This window comes from Dromiciops gliroides, chromosome 1 (genome assembly GCF_019393635.1).
Source record: "Dromiciops gliroides isolate mDroGli1 chromosome 1, mDroGli1.pri, whole genome shotgun sequence".
Lineage (NCBI taxonomy): Eukaryota > Metazoa > Chordata > Mammalia > Microbiotheria > Microbiotheriidae > Dromiciops > Dromiciops gliroides.
This window is the reverse complement of record NC_057861.1, coordinates 707,989,372-708,009,792: the sequence shown is the minus strand read 5'-3', so window position 1 is coordinate 708,009,792 and position 20,421 is coordinate 707,989,372. Positions and strand designations below refer to the sequence as shown.

General features: G+C 43.4%; 1 protein-coding gene across 6 annotated transcripts in view; it reads right to left on the bottom strand.

Annotated features, from left to right (window-relative positions):
• TAMM41 (TAM41 mitochondrial translocator assembly and maintenance homolog) overlaps positions 1-2,230 on the bottom strand; it is a 32,997-nt gene extending 30,767 nt beyond the window's left edge. For 2 of the 6 annotated variants that reach the window (XM_043977883.1, XM_043977884.1), the window contains exons 1-2: positions 2,022-2,229; positions 907-1,089 (exon numbers count right to left, since the gene is read on the bottom strand). In XM_043977883.1, coding sequence (XP_043833818.1) covers positions 907-1,089; positions 2,022-2,147 — 309 coding nt within the window. In that variant the 5' untranslated portion in view covers positions 2,148-2,229. Of the gene's footprint in view, positions 1-906; positions 1,090-2,021 lie in introns of all 6 variants that reach the window. The other 4 variants (XM_043977886.1, XM_043977885.1, XM_043977888.1 and 1 more) reach the window with 3 other exon arrangements.
• Positions 2,231-20,421: the final 18,191 nt, after the last annotated feature.

Genomic DNA, 20,421 nt, shown 5'->3' with positions numbered 1-20,421 from the left:
GGCCATGATCAGCCTCTTCCTGATCCCCCAGGCTCTGCCTCCCTCAGGACACCAGCTTTCCTGGCAGGACAGTGTTATGGCTTCCATTGTCCCAAAAGGCCTTACACTTGAAATGTGCACTTAGGACACATGGGATATGGATCAAAGCAATGTGGCAGAGGAAGAGAGAGGTAGCTAGGGAGAGGCCTAGGTTTGAATTCTGCTTCTGTATTTGTTATCGATGTGACCTTGGCCAAATCACCCCCTTTCTTTGCCTCAGTTTCCTCATCTTTAAAAGAAGCCGGGGGGGGGGGGGGGGGCGGGGGAGCTTAAAAAATAAATTAATAGGAGAAGGTTGGCTCAGAGGACCACTTAGGTCCTTTCTGATGCTAAATCTCTGCTCCAGTTTGTTGCTATTGGTCAAGTTGCTACTGTTACTGGTCTTCTTTTAGGATCTAACCCCACTAGTCCAACACAAGCTGTCCAAAAGCAAAGATGCCTGAGCTCACAAAGGGCTTAACCATTGACATACCAAAGCATCCTTTGGCTTTGTGTGAACCACAAGGCCCTGGTGGGTGTCCATCCTATTTGTAAAGAAGAAGGAAGGAAGAAAGGATGGTCTGTCTTGAAGACAGATACTTAATTTTTTTTCAATTATCTCAACAAATATTTTTTCAAGTGAGAAAATCTTTACGGTACGGTAGGAAGACAATGTAACAGGTCTAGGCCTTCTCAGTCAGTCCCTGTTACCACTTACCCAAACCAGAACTGTAGTTAGTGACTGGAATCCCTTCCCTACTTTATTCACTACTTACTGATAAATATAAATTTAATTAAATTAGATTCACCAAGATTCCTGATAACCAGGGATACTGACACCAAAGATGCCTAATGTCCATATCAGAACCAGAGCCTGCAGTTACTCACCTTACCAGCACACGTTATCATGGTGTTGTAGTAGATTCCGGCTCCATAGTTATTCTGTACTTTGGTGATGACTTTTGGCCCAAAAAATCTCAAGAAGGAGTAGTGGTTGCGGTTTTTTTGCAAATTCTTTGAGTGCCACGTTATGGGGTCATCTACTGAAAACACGAAGTCCAGCATGACATTCTGGCAGAGGAAAAAGAAGAGATGCAGGTTAACTACGAGTACCCTGGACAAAAATCTGTTCAGGACCCAGATGTCAGCCAAAGCAGATGACCTGGTTTAAATACCAAAGGGCTTAACTACCCTGGAGTCTGGAGGCATCACGCTCCACTCCTGCCTCTGCTAATTACTACCGGTATGACTCTGGACAAGTCACAACCTCTGTGGGCCTCAGTTTCCTATAATGGCAGCCTCCTTATAAGACTGGATGGATTGCCTTCCCTTCCTTTCAAGGTCAGAAGATATTGTATTAGTCGGAAATGTGGTTCCCCTTTGAGTCTAAGGCAGAACAGTGGCGGGGTTGGACAAAATCAGAATACAGAAGAGGATCCTGGCTGGGTTTCCTGGTGCCCGCAGGGCTGACCTGACTCCTTCCCTTCCCGCCGCCCCTTTTTCTCCCAAGCTTTGCTTTTGCTGGCGGAGAGGGCGTTCGCCCGTGGCTTGGCTACGGAGCCCCTGGGGTAGAGGGGAGCACGCGGGGAAGGGGGGTAGGGGATGGGGAAGCACCAGAGAGCTGGAGGGCAGGAGGCGCAGAGCAGGAAGGGCCCCCAGGCACCAAGGCCGAGCCCAGGGGGCGTGGCTTTGAACCGGCTCCGCCTTCTACCTGGGTGACCTCCGGCGGGGGCTTGACATCTCAGGGACCCTTTGGGTGTCGGGACTGAGGACCCCCGCCTCCCCTTTCCCTTCTGTTCTCGGCACTTGACAGGCGCACGTGGGCTGGGGGCGTGGGGACCCGGAGTGGGCAGGGAGGCCCGGCCGAGCTTCGCCCCCTCCCGCCCTTCTCCCGGCCTTGCTTGTCCCTCTCTGGGCAATGGGGGCACCGGCCAGTGGCTGAGGTCCCTGGGGGGTGGGGGGGCGGCGGGGGGAGGAGCCCTCGGGGGCCGGGCCCGGCTCACCTGGCGGCCGCCGTTGGGCCCAGCCTGTCGGTACACCCCGGAGCCATAGGCGAAGGCCAGGCTCAGGTTCTCGGGGAAGTTCGCCAGGATCTGGCGGAACATCACCCCCGAGATAGGCAGCGACATGACATGGGGCGGACTGGCGGGCGGCCGGAGCCGTGGCCGCGACTGAGGGAAGAGGTGGAGGAAGGAGCGGCCACTGCGCAGGTGCGGCGCTGGCTTCCTCCGCCAGGAGTGGGGCGGGAGAAAGAGAAGGGGCGTCTGGCGGGAGGAGAAGCGGCGTCCGCCCTGCCTCGCCACCTGGCGGCCGGAGGATCGTGGTGGCCAGGGCCCTACACGGGCCCGGCCCCTACTCCCTCCCCCTCCGATTCCCCCCCCCCCCCTTTAATCCCGCCTGGTGGCGTAGTGTGGAGAGCGAGGGCCTTGGAGTCTGGAGGACCCGAGTTCAAATTCAACCTCAGACACGGTGGGCAAGCCACTTAATCTTGTTTGCCTCAGTTCCTCATCTGTAAAATAAGCTGGAGAGGAAAGGGCGAAGCACTCCAGTATCTTTGCCAAGAAAACTCCAACTGGGAGAACCAAGAGACGGATAGAACCAGAGCAAACATCATAAATGACTAGCAAGACATGAAACAGGCAAGAGGGATAAATTCAAAGTCACTGGACAAGCGGCTTCATTGACCCTCTGCCGCCAGATGGGGATAAAATACCATTCAGGATCGATGTGAGACTAGAACGAGGTTAAATCGATTGTAAATTAATAACAATAAATAAAAAATATTTATCAATTCAAATCTGATCACAAACATAACTTGTGTGACTTGGGACAAGTGGCTTGATTCACTCTTTGCCTGCCTTAGTTTCCTCATTTATAAAATGGGAATAAATAAAAGTACCTGCCTTCTGGGGTGGTTGTGATAATAAAATGTTTACTATTAATTTAATAAATTAAATTATAAAATAGTTAAATCAATTTATATAGTATATAATATTTAAATTGTTTTAAATAAATAAATTTATTTAAGATGTGTATTGTAAATTAATAACAGTGAATAAGTACTACTCACGCATTTTTTAAAGGGTCACTGAGGGTTAAGTGACTTGTCCAAGGTCACACAGCTAGTGTCAAGTGTCTGAGGTCGAATTTGAACTCAAGTCCTACTGAATCCAGGGCCAGTGCTTTATCCATTGCACCACCTAGCTGCCTCCTACTTATGCATTTGTAAAGCATTTTACAAACCTGTCCAAATGCTAATCATTAAAGAATAGACGCTGGGGGTGAGCAAGCACCGGCTCACTTTTTTGGCATCCTCATCTTCTAGTACCGAGGGCTTGGCACCATCAGACTTTCAATGAATGATTGTTGACTCACTAATTGATTCTCCTACATTGGAAAAAAAAACAACCCCGGGGCGGGGCGGTTAGAGCCTTGTGATTTCATTGGTGTAAGGCACTTCAGGCCACTCCCGACTTTGAAACAAGGAAGCAAAACTAAAACCCCTTTGGGACCAAGAAATCTGGGAAAGGGGGCGATGGGGTAGGGGGAAACGGAAGAGACAAAGGACACATGTCAGGTTCACTTCCTCTCCTCTAAAGTGACCCTCCCAGCTAGGAGGACTTTCCAGACCTCCCCCCTCCCTCCTTAATGCTAGGCACACCTTCCATCAATGCTGCTATATTGATCAGACAAGTTTCTTGTTTTCATCTTACTCAGAGGAACTAGTGCTTAAGGGGCCTTTTCTCAGTTCTAGACCCAGGCACTACAAGAGTTCAGACCTGGGGTTGCCTAGTCTCTAAAGGGAAGGGCACCTGGTTCCCGACCCCACCCAATTACCCAGGTGACAAATTCTTTAAACTTGAGATTTTGGCTCAAGGCTAGATCTCCCTAAAGAGGAGGAGTAAATGAGTACTCAATTATATAATGTAGTTAAGATGTGGCACAGGCTTGTATTTCTTATCCCCCAAAGAAGCAAAAATAGTTAATATTTATATAATGCTTTAAGATTTGATGGGTGGGGCAGTGGATAAAGCATTGGCCCTGGATTCAGGAGTACCTGAGTTCAAATCCGGCCTCAGACACTTGACATTTACTAGCTGTGTGACCCTGGACAAGTCACTTAACCCCATTGCCCTGGAAAAAAAAAAGAAAAAAAAAAGAAAAAAAAATTGCAAAATACTTCATGGATTATTATATGTTATCATTATATGTATATAATGCATGTATTCAGACATTCATATTTGTTATGTAATTATGTAAACTATATATGTATAAGTATGTGTGTATGTGTATGTATATATAATATATATAACATATATTACACATACACACACTATATACATATACATATATATACATATATATATATATCACTTGATCCTCATAACAACCTTGTAAAGTAGTTGTTATTATTCATCTCATTTTAGATAGCAAAACTGCTCCTGAGTTTACTTGACTTGCCCAAGGTTACACAGCTAGTATCTAAGGTAAGATTGAAACTGGTCTTTAAATTTTTTTCTATTAATTTTTTTCAATTAACAAGTATTTATTTTCTCCCCCACCCCACCCTATCCCACAAGAAACAAAACCCTTGTAAAAAATGTTCATAGTCAAGTTAAACACATGTTGGCCATGTCTAAAAAATGCATGTCTCATCCTGTATATAAGTCCTTCATCCCCCTGTAGCAGGAGATGGGTTGAATTCTCCATCATCAGCCCTCTGGAATCAAGGTTAGTCATTGTAATGGTCAGAGTTCTTATGTCTTCTAAAGTTTTTTTTTTTTTAATGGGGCAATGGGGTTAAGTGACTTGCCCAGGATCACACAGCCAGTAAATGTCAAGTGTCTGAGGCCGGATTTGAACTCAGGAACTCCTGAATCCAGGGCCAGTGCTTTATCCACTGTGCCACCTAGCCGCCCCCTAAAGTTTGTTTTTATAATTTCATAAATTGTCTCATGATTGTGCTCATTTTGCTCTACGTTAGTTCATAGAAGTCTTCTCAGGTTTCTCTGAAAGCCATCAATTTCAGAATTTTGGGGGCATAATAATATCCCATTAGTTCATATACTGTGCTTTGCTCAGCATCCCCAAATTGATGGGCGTCCTCTTGGTTTCCAGCTCTTTGCTAGCACAAAAAGAGTTGTGATAAATGTGTCCATACACGTGGGTCCTTTTCCTCTTTCTTTAATCTCTTGGAGGTACAGGCCTAGTGGAGGTATTGCTGGGTCAAAGGGGATGCACAGTTTAGTAACTTTGGGGGCATAGTTCCAAATGGAAGGGCTGGACCAATTCATAACTCCATCAACAATGTATAAACGTGCCTATTTTCCCACAGCCCCTCCAACATCTGCTGTTTTGTGTTTTTTTTTTTTTTGTCAATTTGCTGATCTGATGGTTTGAGATAGAAGCTCAGATTTGCTTTAATTTCCATCTCTCCAATTATTAGTGATTTGAACCATTTTTTTTTTTCAAATCTCCAGGTCTATTTCTTCTGCTAGTGGTCATTTTTTTTTTTTTCTGATGAAGAAACAGTTCTTACCAGCTCCTCTCAATGAACCCAGGACCTATGGCCCTCTAGAATTCAAACTAGCTACCAAACTCTCTTTGATTCTCAGAGAACTATCCACTTCCTTCCCCTTAGCTCTGCAAATGGTATTGCTTTTCTCCTTAGTCATGGGGTTTTTTTTTTTGTTTGTTTGCGGGGCAATGGGGGTTAAGTGACTTGCCCAGGGTCACACAGCCAGTAAGTGTCAAGTGTCTGAGGCTGGATTTGAACTCAGGAACTAGAATTCAAAAGGCTACATCCAAGCCTGTGTTATGGGCCCAGAGCACCCCAGAAGTTCTCTGGGGCACATTAAAGAACCTTCTCCTTGAGAAACTAATCCAAAGGACAGACACACCTAAAGAGATAAGTGGAACCAGATTGGATTGAGCTAGTTTTGGGACTTCCACCCTTCATTCTAGTCTCCCTCAACCCTGGGGAGATAAGATTAGGTGTGGCTGCTGCCTTTGTGTCCTGAGGAGATGGCTTGAGATATCTGCAGCTGCCCCTCACCCAACTCCTCCAGCCACCACCAGTGGGGGATGGCCCTCCCTCACTAAGGAACTTTTCCACAGTGAGACGGTCACCCCCATCAGTCCTCTATAAAAGTACCTGCCAGTCTCCTGCTCAAGGAGATTGGTATCTATCTCAGAGCCACGCTCTGTGCCATGCCTTCTCTCCAAGAGAAGAAGTCCAATGATTTCTCTCTTGGTTTCCCTTCCCTTCCTCTGCCCTAAATAAACTATCTTATTCTAATTGCTTTTGTGTGCAAGAGGGTGTAATTCTTTTTTTTTTTTTTAAGTGAGCCAATTGGGGTTAAGTGACTTGCCCAGGGGAATTCTTAAAGAGGAATTCTTAAGGACCCCAAACCCCTAACTCCTTATCCCTTTCCCTATCCCCCTACCCCATTTTCTCCACATCACCTGGATACAACCACCTTGAGAAATTGTTTGATCACCTACTCAGGAGAGGCCCCACAAAGTGTTTCCAAAGGCCCAGGAGCAAGGTTGCCTGGTTGAATCCATATTCCATGTGTGAGTAAACAAGAAAGAGAGGGGGACATTGTCCTCCCCCATCATCCTACCCTCTGACAGGCAGACCAAGGGCACAGAGGAATGTCTGCCTGAAGGGAGAGAGTGAGGCAGAAGCTGTCTCTTCTTTTTAATGGATGCAGCCCCTGTTCCCCTGCTGCTGTAAGGGTAGGTGGGTGGGAGAAGGGCCAAGGGACTACCCAATGTTTGCCAAAAGCTACCAAAGGACCAAGTCTCTTCATCACTGAGTCACAAATGGGTGGAAGTAGCCATGGCTTTATCAGAATCACACACATAGGGGCAGCAGGAAGCAGGCAGGGAATCTCTCTCCATGCTTTGGAAAACCCTTGTTGCACACAGCATCACAAGATAAGGACCCACTTTATATCCTAGCCTCACCCTAAAGACCTCCAGGGAGAGCCATCCTCCCCAATTCTGGTTCTGTTTTGCTGGGGGGGAAATCAGGTCATTTTTTTCTTTACAAATACCCTTATTTTCATCACTGGGTTATCAGTGGTATTCACCGACAGCTGTGGAAGAGTGTGAATGATACTGGATTTGGAGTGCAAGTCTTTGGGATTGGAATCCTGGCTCTGCTACTTGTTGCCTGGGTAACCTTGGGCAAATGACTTAACCTCCCTGGCCCTTGGCTTAGCCTTTTTTTTTTTTTTTTTTTTTTTAGTGAGGCAATTGGGGTTAAGTGACTTGCCCAGGGTCACACAGCTAGTAACTGTTAAGTGTCTGAGGTCGGATTTGAACTCAGGTCCTCCTGACTCCAGGACCGGTGCTCTATCCACTGAGCCACCTAGCTGCCCCCCTTGGCTTAGCCTTTTATAAAATGGACACCAGAGATTTAGGTGGCTTAGGCTTGGAGCCATAGTATAGGATGTAACAGATGGGAGGCCCATGTGGTATTATGCAATGGTATCCATGTATATTAACAGAGCTAAAAGAAGGCCTCTGGGTGTAGAACACATCTTCTACTGAGCCTCTATGAGACTTTAATAAGAATTGTCCACGATTAAAGACCTAGAGTGAGAAGGAACTTTAGAGACTAGTGAGTCCAGGGCTTTAATTTTGCAGACAAAGGCACAGCACTTAATCTTTTGAGTGGGTAGAAGGGAGGAGACAGTCTTTGAATAGGGAAAGCAGAAGGGATCGTCTTTGTTGTTGTTGTTGTTGAGTATGCCTCTTTGTGACCCCCATGGGCTATGTCCATGGGCTTTTCCTGGCAAAGATATTGGAGTAGTTTGCCATTTCCTTCCCCACTGTGTCCCCATTTTACAGATGAGGACCTGAAGCAAATAGGGAAGTGACTCACCCAGGGTCACACAGCTAGTAAGTGTCTGAGCCCAGGCTTGAACTTAGATCTTCCTGACTCTAAGCTCAGCGCTCTGTCCACTGAGCTACCAGATCTTAGGGGTGGGCAAAGGAAAATGGCTAGCTTACTATAGGTAGTGCAATTATTATTTCTATTGTTGAAGATGAAGTTCAGGAAGTTTGGAATATATGCAATTGAGAGAATAGAAATAAAAGTGGGACCTACCTCAGTGTGATGTTATGGTAAACTCTGAGGGTCTTCCCCTCCCTGCCTGAGTCTTTTGTGAAGGCAAAGCAGATCATCTTTTGCCTCAGTTCTTACCTAGCCTTTAATTACTCATGGATACTGCAGAAGACAAACTGAGATCTGGGAAAGACTTTAATTTAAAAAGGTCAAAGCCTCCCACTGCATCTGGGGCAATCTCCAGTCATCTTTACCTGTATCTTGCCACTGGACTCAGATGGCTGGAGGAGCGAGTGAGGCTGGTGACTTTGCACAGCCCTCCCTCATTTAAATCCAATTCGCTGCAAATCATGACATTACCCTCCGATATCCTCGGTCCTTTTCAAGAATGAAGGACAAACAACAAAAATTCTATTAATTCTAAACAAATAATTTTAATTAAATTCTAAACTAATAACAAATTCACATTTTTGCAGCAAAGTAAGATTTGAAAAGTACTTTCCTTATGATAATCCTGCAAGTTAAGTAACCCAAGTATTACTACCCCCATTTTTCAGAAGAAGAAATTGAATGTGTAAGAGATTAAGTTAATTGCCTATGATGTTATAGTGATAGTGTCTGAACCTGGATTCTAACCCTAACCCACGTTTCCTGACTCTAGGTCCAACATTTTGTCTCAGCACTGAACTGGGAGTGAAAGGACCCAGGTTCAAATCCTAGCTTTGATAGATAATTACCCTTGGGAAGTTAGAGAAGTCATTACTTTTTCCATGGTCTTATTTTCCCCATTGTAAAATGAGATCATTAGACTTTAAGTTTTCTTTTATCTTGAAATCCTATAATTCTATAATCTCATATGGGTCGATAAAGCACTGGGCCTCCAGTCAGGAAGACCTGAGTTCACATTTGACTTTAGACACTTATTGGCTGTGTGACCCCGGGCAAGTCACTTTACCCAGTTTGTTCATCTGGAAAATGAGCTGGAGAAGGAAATGGCAAAATCACTCCAGTGTCTTTGCCAAGAAAACTCCAGATGGAATAAAAAAGAGTTGGACACGACTGAAATGACTCAACAACAACGTCTGACCCAACATGAGGCTGAGACATTATGGGGTAGCTACCAAACTCTCTTTGATTCTCAGAGAACTATCTACTTCCTTCCCCTTAGCTCTGCAAATGGTATTGCTTTTCTCCTTAGTCATGGTTTTTTTTTGTTTGTTTGTTTGCGGGGCAATGGGGGTTAAGTGACTTGCCCAGGGTCACACAGCCAGTAAGTGTCAAGTGTCTGAGGCTGGATTTGAACTCAGGAACTCCTGAATCCAGGGCTGGTGCTTTATCCACTGTGCTACCTAGCTGCCCCCATTCCATTGTATTTGTAACAGGGCCATACCCAGATCTCTTAACAAGGGAATCTGGTAAAGGTAGTCTTCCTTACACAGATTTCAGTCAAATCAAGCACTTAGCATGTTCCTGACACGTAGAATTGTCTTTCCATCTGTGTATATACAAATACATGAAAATAACATGAAAATGACGCACAAATGGGAGTTGAAAAGGTGGGTTTGGGAGGGAGGAGATGACGGTGACCGGTGGAGGGGACATGACAGTGAAAGTCTGGAGATTCAGGAGTGCAGCGTGGAGAGGAATAAAGATGTAGTTGGCCCTGGGCCTTCTTAAAATAGAACCTGGGAAAAACCAGTCAATCAGGAGAGTAAAGGGTACTTCCATTTCGAGAAATGGTCCATGGGTGGAGTAAACGCCCCTGAAGAGGTTTCTATGACATGGGAGAGAAAGTACTATGAGGAATGAGCCTTCAGGAGCAGGTTATCCTTATGTGAGCACTGGAGATGGAAAGACAGATGGATAGACAGATGGTAGACTGTGCCTACTCGTGATTTGGATCAACTATTTAGAGTGCAATTTCCTCAGTAGCCGCCAGGTAGCGCCTAGAGTTTGAGCTACTCTTCCAGGACTCTCCCAGATGCAGATGTAGTAGGCTGCCCTCTCGCTGGGCAAAGCTCTCATCCCCCTCCTGTCCATCTGTCTCTGATCTGGGCTTGATTAGGCTAAGGTTTAAAATATAAAAATAATTCTCATGTAATATTTCATACATTTAAGAAAAATGACCTTGAGCCCTCATTTCCCATGAAGATTGTTTTCTCTTTCCCAATTTTGTATGACCCAGAGGCCTACAAGTTCACATCATATATTAGAGTACATTTGGCAAATTGAATCATAATTTAACAGCTACAGAATTAAAGCCCAAGCCGTTCTAGTCAATATAGGAAATCTTTCACTTCCCCCCTACCAATCTTTACTTGGATGTTGCCAACGAACCCAAGTGACCTTTTTGGAGAGATCATTCCTAAACTTCTCTCTCTTTTTAGAATTATTATTGATATACTTCATTTATGAATGTGTCTCACTTCTACCACTACCCAGAGAGTCACTCCTTGTAACAAAAAACAAAAAAGAAAGGGGAGAGAAGCTGCTTAAAAAAAAATTTAGCCAGCGTATCAGTTTTGACATAGGCAACATTCCATACTTGTAGCCCATCACCTCTGCATAGAAAAGGATGAGGTGAATTTTTTGTCAGCTCTACCCTGAGCCATTATAACCTGTGTTCCACTTTCTAAATAAATGGGGAGAAAGAGAAGGACTTGTCTGGCCAACCTCCCTTGTTCCTGGGGAGCTGGCAGCTGCTTCTCAGAAGATTGTCAGGCAAATGTCCTTGTCTCCTGATGGCCACCACTAACTCACTTAGCAAACTCTCTGCCCACACTTTAGCTCAAGCTGGCTTGCCTTGTGTCCTCATATCTGCCTTGGCTGTCCTGTTTTTGTTGATAGTTCAAAAGCTGACAGTTCAGCCCCTGTCCATCCTGGAAGGACAGGGGAGATAGAATAATTTAATCAATAGGCAGAGGAGCACCCTTTAGGATGCTGTAAGCTTTCTGTCTCTGGGGCCTCTCCTTGGTATTCCTGGCATGCTTGGTGTAAAAACAAAACAAACAAAAAGCCCTAGTCTCCTGGTTTTAAGCTCCCCCCACTCAAAGTGGTAATTATTATCCTTTTTGTGGGGCAATCATCTTTAACAGTCCCTGGCAATTTACTCCTGACCCCCTGCATTTCCTGTTCTTGAATGACACCAAACAGGTCCTGGACCTTGCAGAAGAGGGAACCTAAGCTGTTTTAAACACAGTTGGCATTTATATCTTGCAATTTCTTGTCTGTGTACCATGTGGCCCTTCCACCTACCAATTCCCCACACCAGTAGAATGTTAGTGTCTTGGGGGCATGGACTGTTTCATTGTTGTCCTTGTGTCACCAGGCCCCTGGCACGTCAGAGGGGCTTGAAAAATATCCATTGAACAGAACTGGTGAATTTTCCAGTTTCTGAGAATGCAGGACAACATGAAGCATCAGTTGAAGGTTTCTGCAGCCAGATCTAATGATGATTTCCAAACCCTTCGGGATCTGACAACTCCCAGGATAAAGGAAGGAAATTGTAGTCTTTGATAGCTCTGGGTCACTACTTGCTAAGATTTCATAAGCAGAAAGTCATTGAGCATATATGGATGATTTATTCTCAGTCAAACAGGAGGCATTCATCCCTCTCCTAAGATTGCTGTGTTCATAAGGAAACTGGCTTATGAGGGAAATAATAGTCTGCCTTGGGGTCTGCAAAGAGAGCTTCTCCTTCCCCTCTTTGTTTTCTTGGGAGAAGTGAAAAGCCTTCAATATGCCTTCTTAATTGTGACAAGTCACACACACACACACACACACACAAATACTTCAAGCATCTGATTTCATCAGCAAAAGGAATTCCTTTGGGAGGGAGTGTGGTGCAGTGGAAAGAATGAATAACTCAAGAATCATGGGACCTGAGTTTGAATCCAGATTGGCTACTTACTACTAGGATGACCTTGGGCAATTCATTTGATCTTTTTGGAGTTTAATGTCATAGGACCACAAGAACATACTTCTATGATATCATATCAGATTCCGTTTACCTATATCTATCTCTCTTTCTCTTTTCCTGTCTAGCTATCCAGTTACCCACCTACCTATCTATATGCTTATCCATCCGTCCATCCATCCATCTATCCATCCACCCACCCATTCATCCATCTATCCATCCACCCACCCATCCATCCATCCAATCTATCTAGCTAACGTATATCTTTCATCTATCTATTTAGAGCTCAAAGGTTACTAATGAGGCCGTCTAGTTCAACCCCTTCACTTTACAGAGGAGGGAACTGAGGACTAGGTACAATGAATGACTTTTCCAAGGCCACACAGCTAGTAAACCCCAGTTTTTCATCTGTAAAATGGGGAAGTTGTACTCAAATGTCCCTGAGGCCTAATCCATCTCTAAGTCTGCCATCTTGATGTGGGAGAAGCCTCTCAGGACCATCTCTCATCCTATATTTTAGGCTGGAAGTGACCTGAGAGATCGCCTAGTCCAGTCCTCCCCATTGAAAGTACAGGATGCGGGACAGCTGGGTGGTGCAGTGGATAAGGCACCTGCTCTGGATTCAGGAGGACCTGAGTTCAGGTCTGGCCTCAGACACTTGACACTTACTAGCTGTGTGACCCTAGGCAAGTCACTTAACCCTCATTGCTCCAGAAAAAACAAAACAAAACGAAACGAAAGTTCAGGATGTTCCAAAAGACCATTAGGAAACCTTAGTACTGTGGATACAAAGATGTACAGTATGCAGCTTCTTCTTTCAAGAGGCTTCCGTTCTATTGGTGCAAGGCTGTATAAATAGATTTGGAAGTCACCTGCATAGAGATAATAATCAGACCTGTAGGAACCTGCCAATACTGGCTGCCACATGGAACTGGATCAAGTGAGATAATGTTTGTGATGTGCTGGCCCTATAAATGTGAGCTGTTATTAAGCAATGAATTACCAGGGTGGGGCTGGGGCTGGGGCTGGGGGCAGGGGTACATCATGCAGTTTCATTATGTCACAGTTGTTTCCAAAATGAGGTAGTTATACTGCAATAGGTTCATGTTAGTATTCTTTGGCAGAAAAATATTTACCAGCAGCAGTTCACAAAGTTTCTTTTCAATCCTGTTGTGCCTTTTGGTTATTAAAAACATGACTGGAATGATGACCAATGAAGAATACTCTCAAAAATGAAATAGGCCTGAAGGTGAATATTTTCAGGCACTGAAGAATACAGAGAAATGCAAGCATTTGGTTTGAATTAGCATGGGATCCCTATTTTTCCTCATCTGCAGTACAGTCAGCTCTATTACCACTGAAATCTAAAATGACAGGCTATGTGCCTAGAGTAAGAATTCAATTTTTATTTTTCCATTTCAAAACCTTCATGTCTAAATATTCCTTCAATGCTGAGGAGCTCTTTTCTGATCAGACATATTCTATCCATGAGGCATGAAGGAGAATTTTGGGGAAAATGTTTATGTTTTATTTTTTCCAATCACATGTAATGATTTGAAACATTAATTTATAACAATTTTGAGTTCCAAATTGTCTCCCTTCCTCCCTCTCCTCACCTCTCCTTGAGAGGGAAAGAAATTAGACATAGATTATACATGTATAGTCATACAAAACACATTTTTATATTCGCCATGTTGTAAAAGGAAAAACAGACCAAAAAATCCACCCCCAAGAAAAATAAAATAAAAAGGCATGCTTCTATTTGCATTTAGATTCCATTAATTTTTTCTCTGGAAGTGGATAGCATTTTTCATCACAAGTCCTTTAGGATTGTCTTGGATCATTGTTGCTGAGAATAGCTGTCACTCATAGTTGATCATCATACAATATTCCTGTTACTGTGTACAATGTTTCTCTGGTTCTGTTCACTTCACTTTGTATCAGTTCATGTAAGTCTTTTCAGCTTTTTCTGAAAACATCCTGCTCATCATTTCTTATAGCACAATGATATTCTATCACAATCACATACCACAGCTTGTTCAGCCATTCCCCCAATTGATGAGTATTTGGAGGGGAGTTTTATTTTTTAAATGGAACCTCTGCATCATTGCTATTAGCATGTGTTGCAAAATTTCACAGCTCCTTTGGTTAGGCAGGGGAAAGGGGTGGGGCAGTGTGTCTCATTAGGAGAAGTTGGGCTAATATCATTTTCCATCTGGCCCATTCTTCAGGGATGAATGTGAAATGACCTGTTTGAGTTGAAAGTCCAGAGTTTGTGATCAGGAAGGATGGATGATCAGGTTGGAATGGAGAGAGGCTATGTGACTGTCATGGAAATGTAGAGCCCTCATCTTGAAATCAAAAGTCTAAAGTTTTAACCACTCAATGCCTCATTTTCCTCATCTGTAAAATAAAAAAGTTGAACTAGGTGACTTTTAAGGTCTCTTGAATATCTGAGCCTGTGATCCTGTAAATAAGGTAATGATTTTGTATCCCCTTTCTGACATTTATTAGGTCTATAACCATTGGCAAGTCACTTAAACTATTTGGCTTTAATTTATTCAAGGGATTTCTCCCTTCAAAGGAAGAAATGATAAGTAGGATCCCATAGATTAAAATTCTACAAGGGACATTTATTTACTCAAGAAGTATGATGAAGAAGAGAAAGGGGAGGTAGTTTAAGACAGTAATGTTAAACACTTGGCCAGAAGCAGAATTGTGGCTTATAGCACTCTGTTTTTTGTTTTTGTTTTTGCAGGGCAATGGGGGTTAAGTGACTTGCCCAGGGTCACACAGCTAGTAAGTGTTAAGTGTCTGAGGCTGGATTTGAACTCAGGTACTCCTGGATCCAGGGCCAGCGCTTTAAGCACTGCGTCATCTAGCTGCCCTTGTAGCACTCTTGAGTGCAGCCCAACCAGATTAAAATGTAATTGGAAAGTAGTTAACAAAATAAATAAAAAATACAATGAAAATTGTTGTTGTTCAGTTGTTTCATTTATATCTGCCTCTCTGTGACCCCATTTGGAGGTTTTTGTTTTTGTGTTTTTTTTTTTGGCGGGGCAATGGGGGTTAAGTGACTTGCCCAGGGTCACACAGCTAGTAAGTGTCAAGTGTCTGAAGCCTGATTTGTACTCAGGTACTCCTGAATCCAGGGCCGGTGCTTTATCCACTGTGCCACCTAGCTGCCCCCTGGAGTTTTCTTGGGAAAGGTACTGGAGTAGTTTGCTTTTTCCTTCTTCAGCTCCTTTTACAGATGAGTAAATTGAGGCAAACAGAGTTAAGTGATATGCCTAGGGTCACAGAGCTAAAAAGTGTCTGAGGCTGAATTTGAACTCAGATCTTTCTGAATCCAGGCCCAGTGCTATATATACTGAGCTACCTAGCCACCCCTATTACATGCCCATGTTACAGTAAAAAATGGATAATGTCTATTTCTAGGTTGCTAAGTCCATATGTGCCTATAGGAACTCTTTTTTTTTTTTGTTTGTTTTTTTGTTTTTTTTTTGGGGGGGGTTTGGTGAGGCAATTGGGGGTAAGTGACTTGCCCAAGGTCACACAGCTAGTAAGTGTTAAGTGTCTGAGGTCGGATTTGAACTCAGGTACTCCTGACTCCAGGGCTGGTTCTCTATCCACTGTGCCACCTAGCTGCCCCTATAGGAACTCTTACATACAGTTTAATGACCAGTGTTTCTATTTGAGTTTGATATCACTGATCTAAGGAGACAAATGTGGATTCACAGAGAATTCATTAACCAACTTAACTTTTTTAAGACCTTGGGGGCAGTAAGGTGGCGCAATGGATAAAGCACCAGCCCTGGATTCAGGAGTACCTGAGATCAAATCTGGCCTCAGACACTTGACACTTACTAGCTGTGTGACCCTGGGCAAGTCACTTAATCCCCATTGCTCTGCAAAAAAAAAAAAAAAAAAGACATAACAACCCCCCTCCCCCATATATAGTATGTGTTAAGGATGTAGGGTGATGAGATCATAGATTAAGAGCTAGACAAGACTCCAGAGGTCCTTTAGCATGACCCTCTGCTATCCTTAGGCCAAGCGAGGTTCAGTGACTTGCCCAAAGTCACAATTTCCTTATCAAAAGTACTCATGTCAAGCCATGTAGCAGACACATTGCAGTTAGGGAAAGATTCCATTCCCCAACATAGTGTGGCTGGTAGGTACCTGCTCAAGAAGAAACAAGTGAGGGGCCTGAGGAGGAAGAATTGAGTCGGATGAGATAAATTTTCTAGGACAGTGGCAGATGGAATTGGCTGGTTCCACTCTCATGGAAGAAGATCTCATTTTAGCCATGCTGCCGTCATTTTCCCATTGACTTTTCTTGCTACTGAATTTGAGATCAAATCCCATTTACATTTTCATCTGGTTTATCATAATTATTAATTTCATTCACTTATTATGATGATATATTTATGTTCAAAATATTTATATGTTGTCTTGGGTGCTGGCAGGGAAGGTGATGTGAATACTCTAGAAACAAGCTATATTCAGAGGCCCCCAAGTTTATCAGAGTGGGGACATGAGCTGTGATATTATAATTGATAAATCCCAATGATTCAGCCCAATCTGAGTGGCTTCAAGCTTTCATTTCATTTTACTTATTTAATTTTTTTCAAGCTCTCATTTTATGTTCTTTTGGTTTTGTTTGTTTGTTTTGTAAGGCGATTGGGGTTAAGTGACTTGCCCAGGGTCACACAGCTAGTAAGTTGTCAAGTGTCTGAGGCTGGATTTGAACTCAGGTCCTCCTGACTTCAGGGCTGGTGCTCTATCCACTGTACCACCTAGCTGCTCCCAAGCTCTCATTTTAAAGAAAGGATACTGAGGGTCTGAGAAACTAAATGCTATACCCATGAAAATATAAGTAGGCTAATAATGGCCAATGTAAGATTTGAACCCAAGTCTCCTGCCTTTAAGCTTTGTGCTCTGTCTGCCACATCTTGATGCTACACAAGAAACAGAAGCAAGGCAAGTAACATGAATAAAAAGAGTAGTTTGCCTTGCAAGAACAGTATCAGGAGTACTTAAAACTCAGTTTGATTCGAGGTTGGCAGTGAATGCTAAGGACAGCAAAAAGGGTTTTTAAATGTAACAAGATTTGGTGCAAGCCCATAACTCCAAAATTGGCATCATCCACATGGGAAATGCTTGGAAACTTCTCCTGGGAGTTGTATTGGCCCACCGTGGGGTTTGGGAACAGCCTCTTTTTCTTGGCTGTGTAGCTGGAGCTATGTCTTTAAAACTTCCTGACAGAAAACAGGTCATTTTATGCCTTCTTTCATTAGTATCTGGTAGCAAGAATTTCTTCACTCATAGCAGGTGACACCATGGTGGAAGGTGGAAGGGCCTGAGGGCTACACCTACTCCCCTTCCTCCTTGGACCATCTGGCTCCAAGAAAGTGGCTTGGGATTTGGATCTGATTTTCTTTGTGCTTTAGCTTTAGGTGCAGAGAATAGGGTATCTGCTTTGGGATATTGAGCCTTGGGGATCTTGGAACTCAGGACTCCAGGTTGGATATCGTAGCCAATTCAGCAAGGAAGCCCTGACAAGCCAGGGTGTGGGATAGGAGCACAGGGGGACCTTGGATGGGAAGTTAGTGGGACTCATGCTTTGTAGGAACGGAATTAAACTCTGAGACTAACCTCCATCCCCTCCCCAGAGATTAAGGAGGTATAAGGGGGGTTACAGCCTTTTGAGATATTGGGGAAGACTTTTCTATGCTTATTCTTGCCATATCTTTGAAGTAAATATTCCTTTGTAAAAACTAATATGATGGGGGACAGATAGGTGGTGCAGTGGATAAAGTACCAACCCTGGATTCAGGAGGACCTGAGTTCAAATCCAGCCTCAGACACTTGACACTTACTAGCTGTGTGACCCTGGGCAAGTCACTTAACCCTCATTGCCTCACCAAAAACAAACAAACAAAACCCCCTAATCTGATGTTAATTGGTGAAGTTGAACTGGGCCAGTCAATGGCCCCTAAAAAAGGGGAACACAACCATTGAGGGCTTGAACCAATGGCAGGAGAACAAAGACTTCCCCAACCCCTGCAGAGTACTGGAGAACTTGGGGTATGGGGGGAAATGGAACAGATTTATACTTCAGTGAGTGAGGCCAGAGAAACCCATGTTACATTAACAAAAGCCATGTTGGGGTAAAGGGGAAGAAGAAAGAAGGGATAGGATTATTGCTCAATGTGGATGGGATAAAAATGATAGATGATGGAGAAAATGTTGAAAATAGCTGACTTTTTTCTTCAATTTTCTCCACTAAGGAACATAAAAAAGTGAGGAAATAGCAGAAGAGCCACTAATTGGCCTCAATGAGGTTGCCATGAGAACTGAATGAACGACATCCTGAGAACTGAAAGAGCCAGTGGATGTGATTGCTGAGTCCCTGTCAAGGAAGTAGGTAAGAGCAGGAGAGGTGCAGCTGTGAGGCAATAGGATCGAGAGTGGGACCAGATAACCTTCAGCTTTCCTTCTGGTTCTGAATCTATTTTCTTTACTGGGTAAGGTCAGACCTTTTTGCATTAGCAAAGGACTGCAAACAAAACAGGTACCTATCACTTGGAAAATGACTACACAAGGTGTGGAGCAGAATGTGATAGAGTTCGATTTCTTACTATGCTATAAGAAAGGATGAATACAGAGAAGTATGGGAAGCCTTATATGTACTGATGCAAATAAAGTAAGCAGAACCAGGCAGACAGTACACACAATCATTAAGATAATGTGAATGGAAAAAACAACAAGGAAACAATTGAAATAGAAAGCTGTGAAATTGTAATCACCAAACTTGACCCCAAAGAAAAGATATGAAAAAGTACCGCCTCCCACTTGTTTGCAGAGATGGGGGATTATGAGGGTATAAGCTACTCCATATAATGTCAGTCTTTTTCAGTGTTGGTTAGTTTGGCTGGACTCTTTTTGTCCTCATTTTTATTCCTTGGTATGAGAGATCAATCTCTGAGAGGGGTACATTGATAAATACAGGTGATGTAAAACACACACACACTCACATGATGTACATATTCATTTATAGAAATTTATATGCACGTATATATGTATACATGCGCACATATGTATATATGTGTGTATATGTATATGTGTGTGCATATATATGTGTATGTATCCATATAAATGTTATTGAAAAAAAATAACAGGTTATGTCTGACCAGCCTCATTTTCTTTTTTAACTGTTACTGGTCGTTCAAAGGAATTTCTTTTCTTTCCTTCCTTCCTTCCTTCTTTCCTGGGCACTGAGGGTTAAGTGACTTGCCCAGGATCACACAGCTAGTAAATATCAAGTGTCTGGGTCCTTCTGAATCCAGGGCGGGTGCTTTATCCACTGTGCCTCCTAGCTGTCCCCTCAAAAGAATTTCATAGATACTTTTGATTCCCTTTAGCCCCTAGGGGGCTTGTAATATATCTCTTCTTCTAGTTCAGGGGGTTGAGATTCACTTCAGTTAGAAATCTCCAGGGTGTGCTGGCAAATGTCTATATGACAAATAGAAGACCAAAGAGACAGAGTTTCTGGGCAATTAATAATCAATGTATTCATTAGGCTAGCTAGTAATCAATACATTGATGGTCAGTGGTTTTTGTCTGAAATTAAAGACCAAACTATGGAGAGACTGAAAGCTTTAATAGACTTTTGGAAAAGGGGGCACCTGTGACAGGTGAAAATCAACCCTGCTTGGTGGACATTTGATGAGGAGGTGGGCTGGAAGTCTTCAGCTCCTCCTGCCAAGAATGTGACTTGAGCATGAGACTCAGCTGCCTCCAGTGATCTGGACCAAGGAATCCATCTCCACCTAGACCACTCTGGTTGCTTTTCTCCTTTATGAGCAGGGTCATCCTAAACTCCAATGGAGGGCTACAAGAACAGGGTTGTTCTCCTTGGGGCAAGAATTCACCTATATTAGATTCTGTTTGCACTCTCAACTGAAGTAAGGTCTTCTAGTTGGGTGAGGTCCTGCCAAAGATGAAGGACCGCCAAGGATTAGGGCAATTTCATCAATCAGTCATGTCCTTCAGAGACAGCTGACTGACCTACAGGGGCTGGGCCCTAAATGAGGAAATAAAGAAGAAAACAACCTAGATCCAAGTTTAATAATGGGTCATTAAAATAAAATCAAAATAATAATTTCTCTTATTTAACAACCGGCTTGCTGGAAAAAATATACAAATGGCACACTTCTAAGTTTAACCTGCATTATTAGTATTCTCTCCATTAATTTCTTCAGTTTAGACCATCAAAACCCAACAAATGGAGCCTTTATTTGTAGGATTTGCTGATTTCCAAGGCATAAATGCTCTGACTGAAAATTTAACCAGCACACCCCTGGAAATCTCTCTTTGTTTACTATTTTTCCTGCTTTTCCTTTTG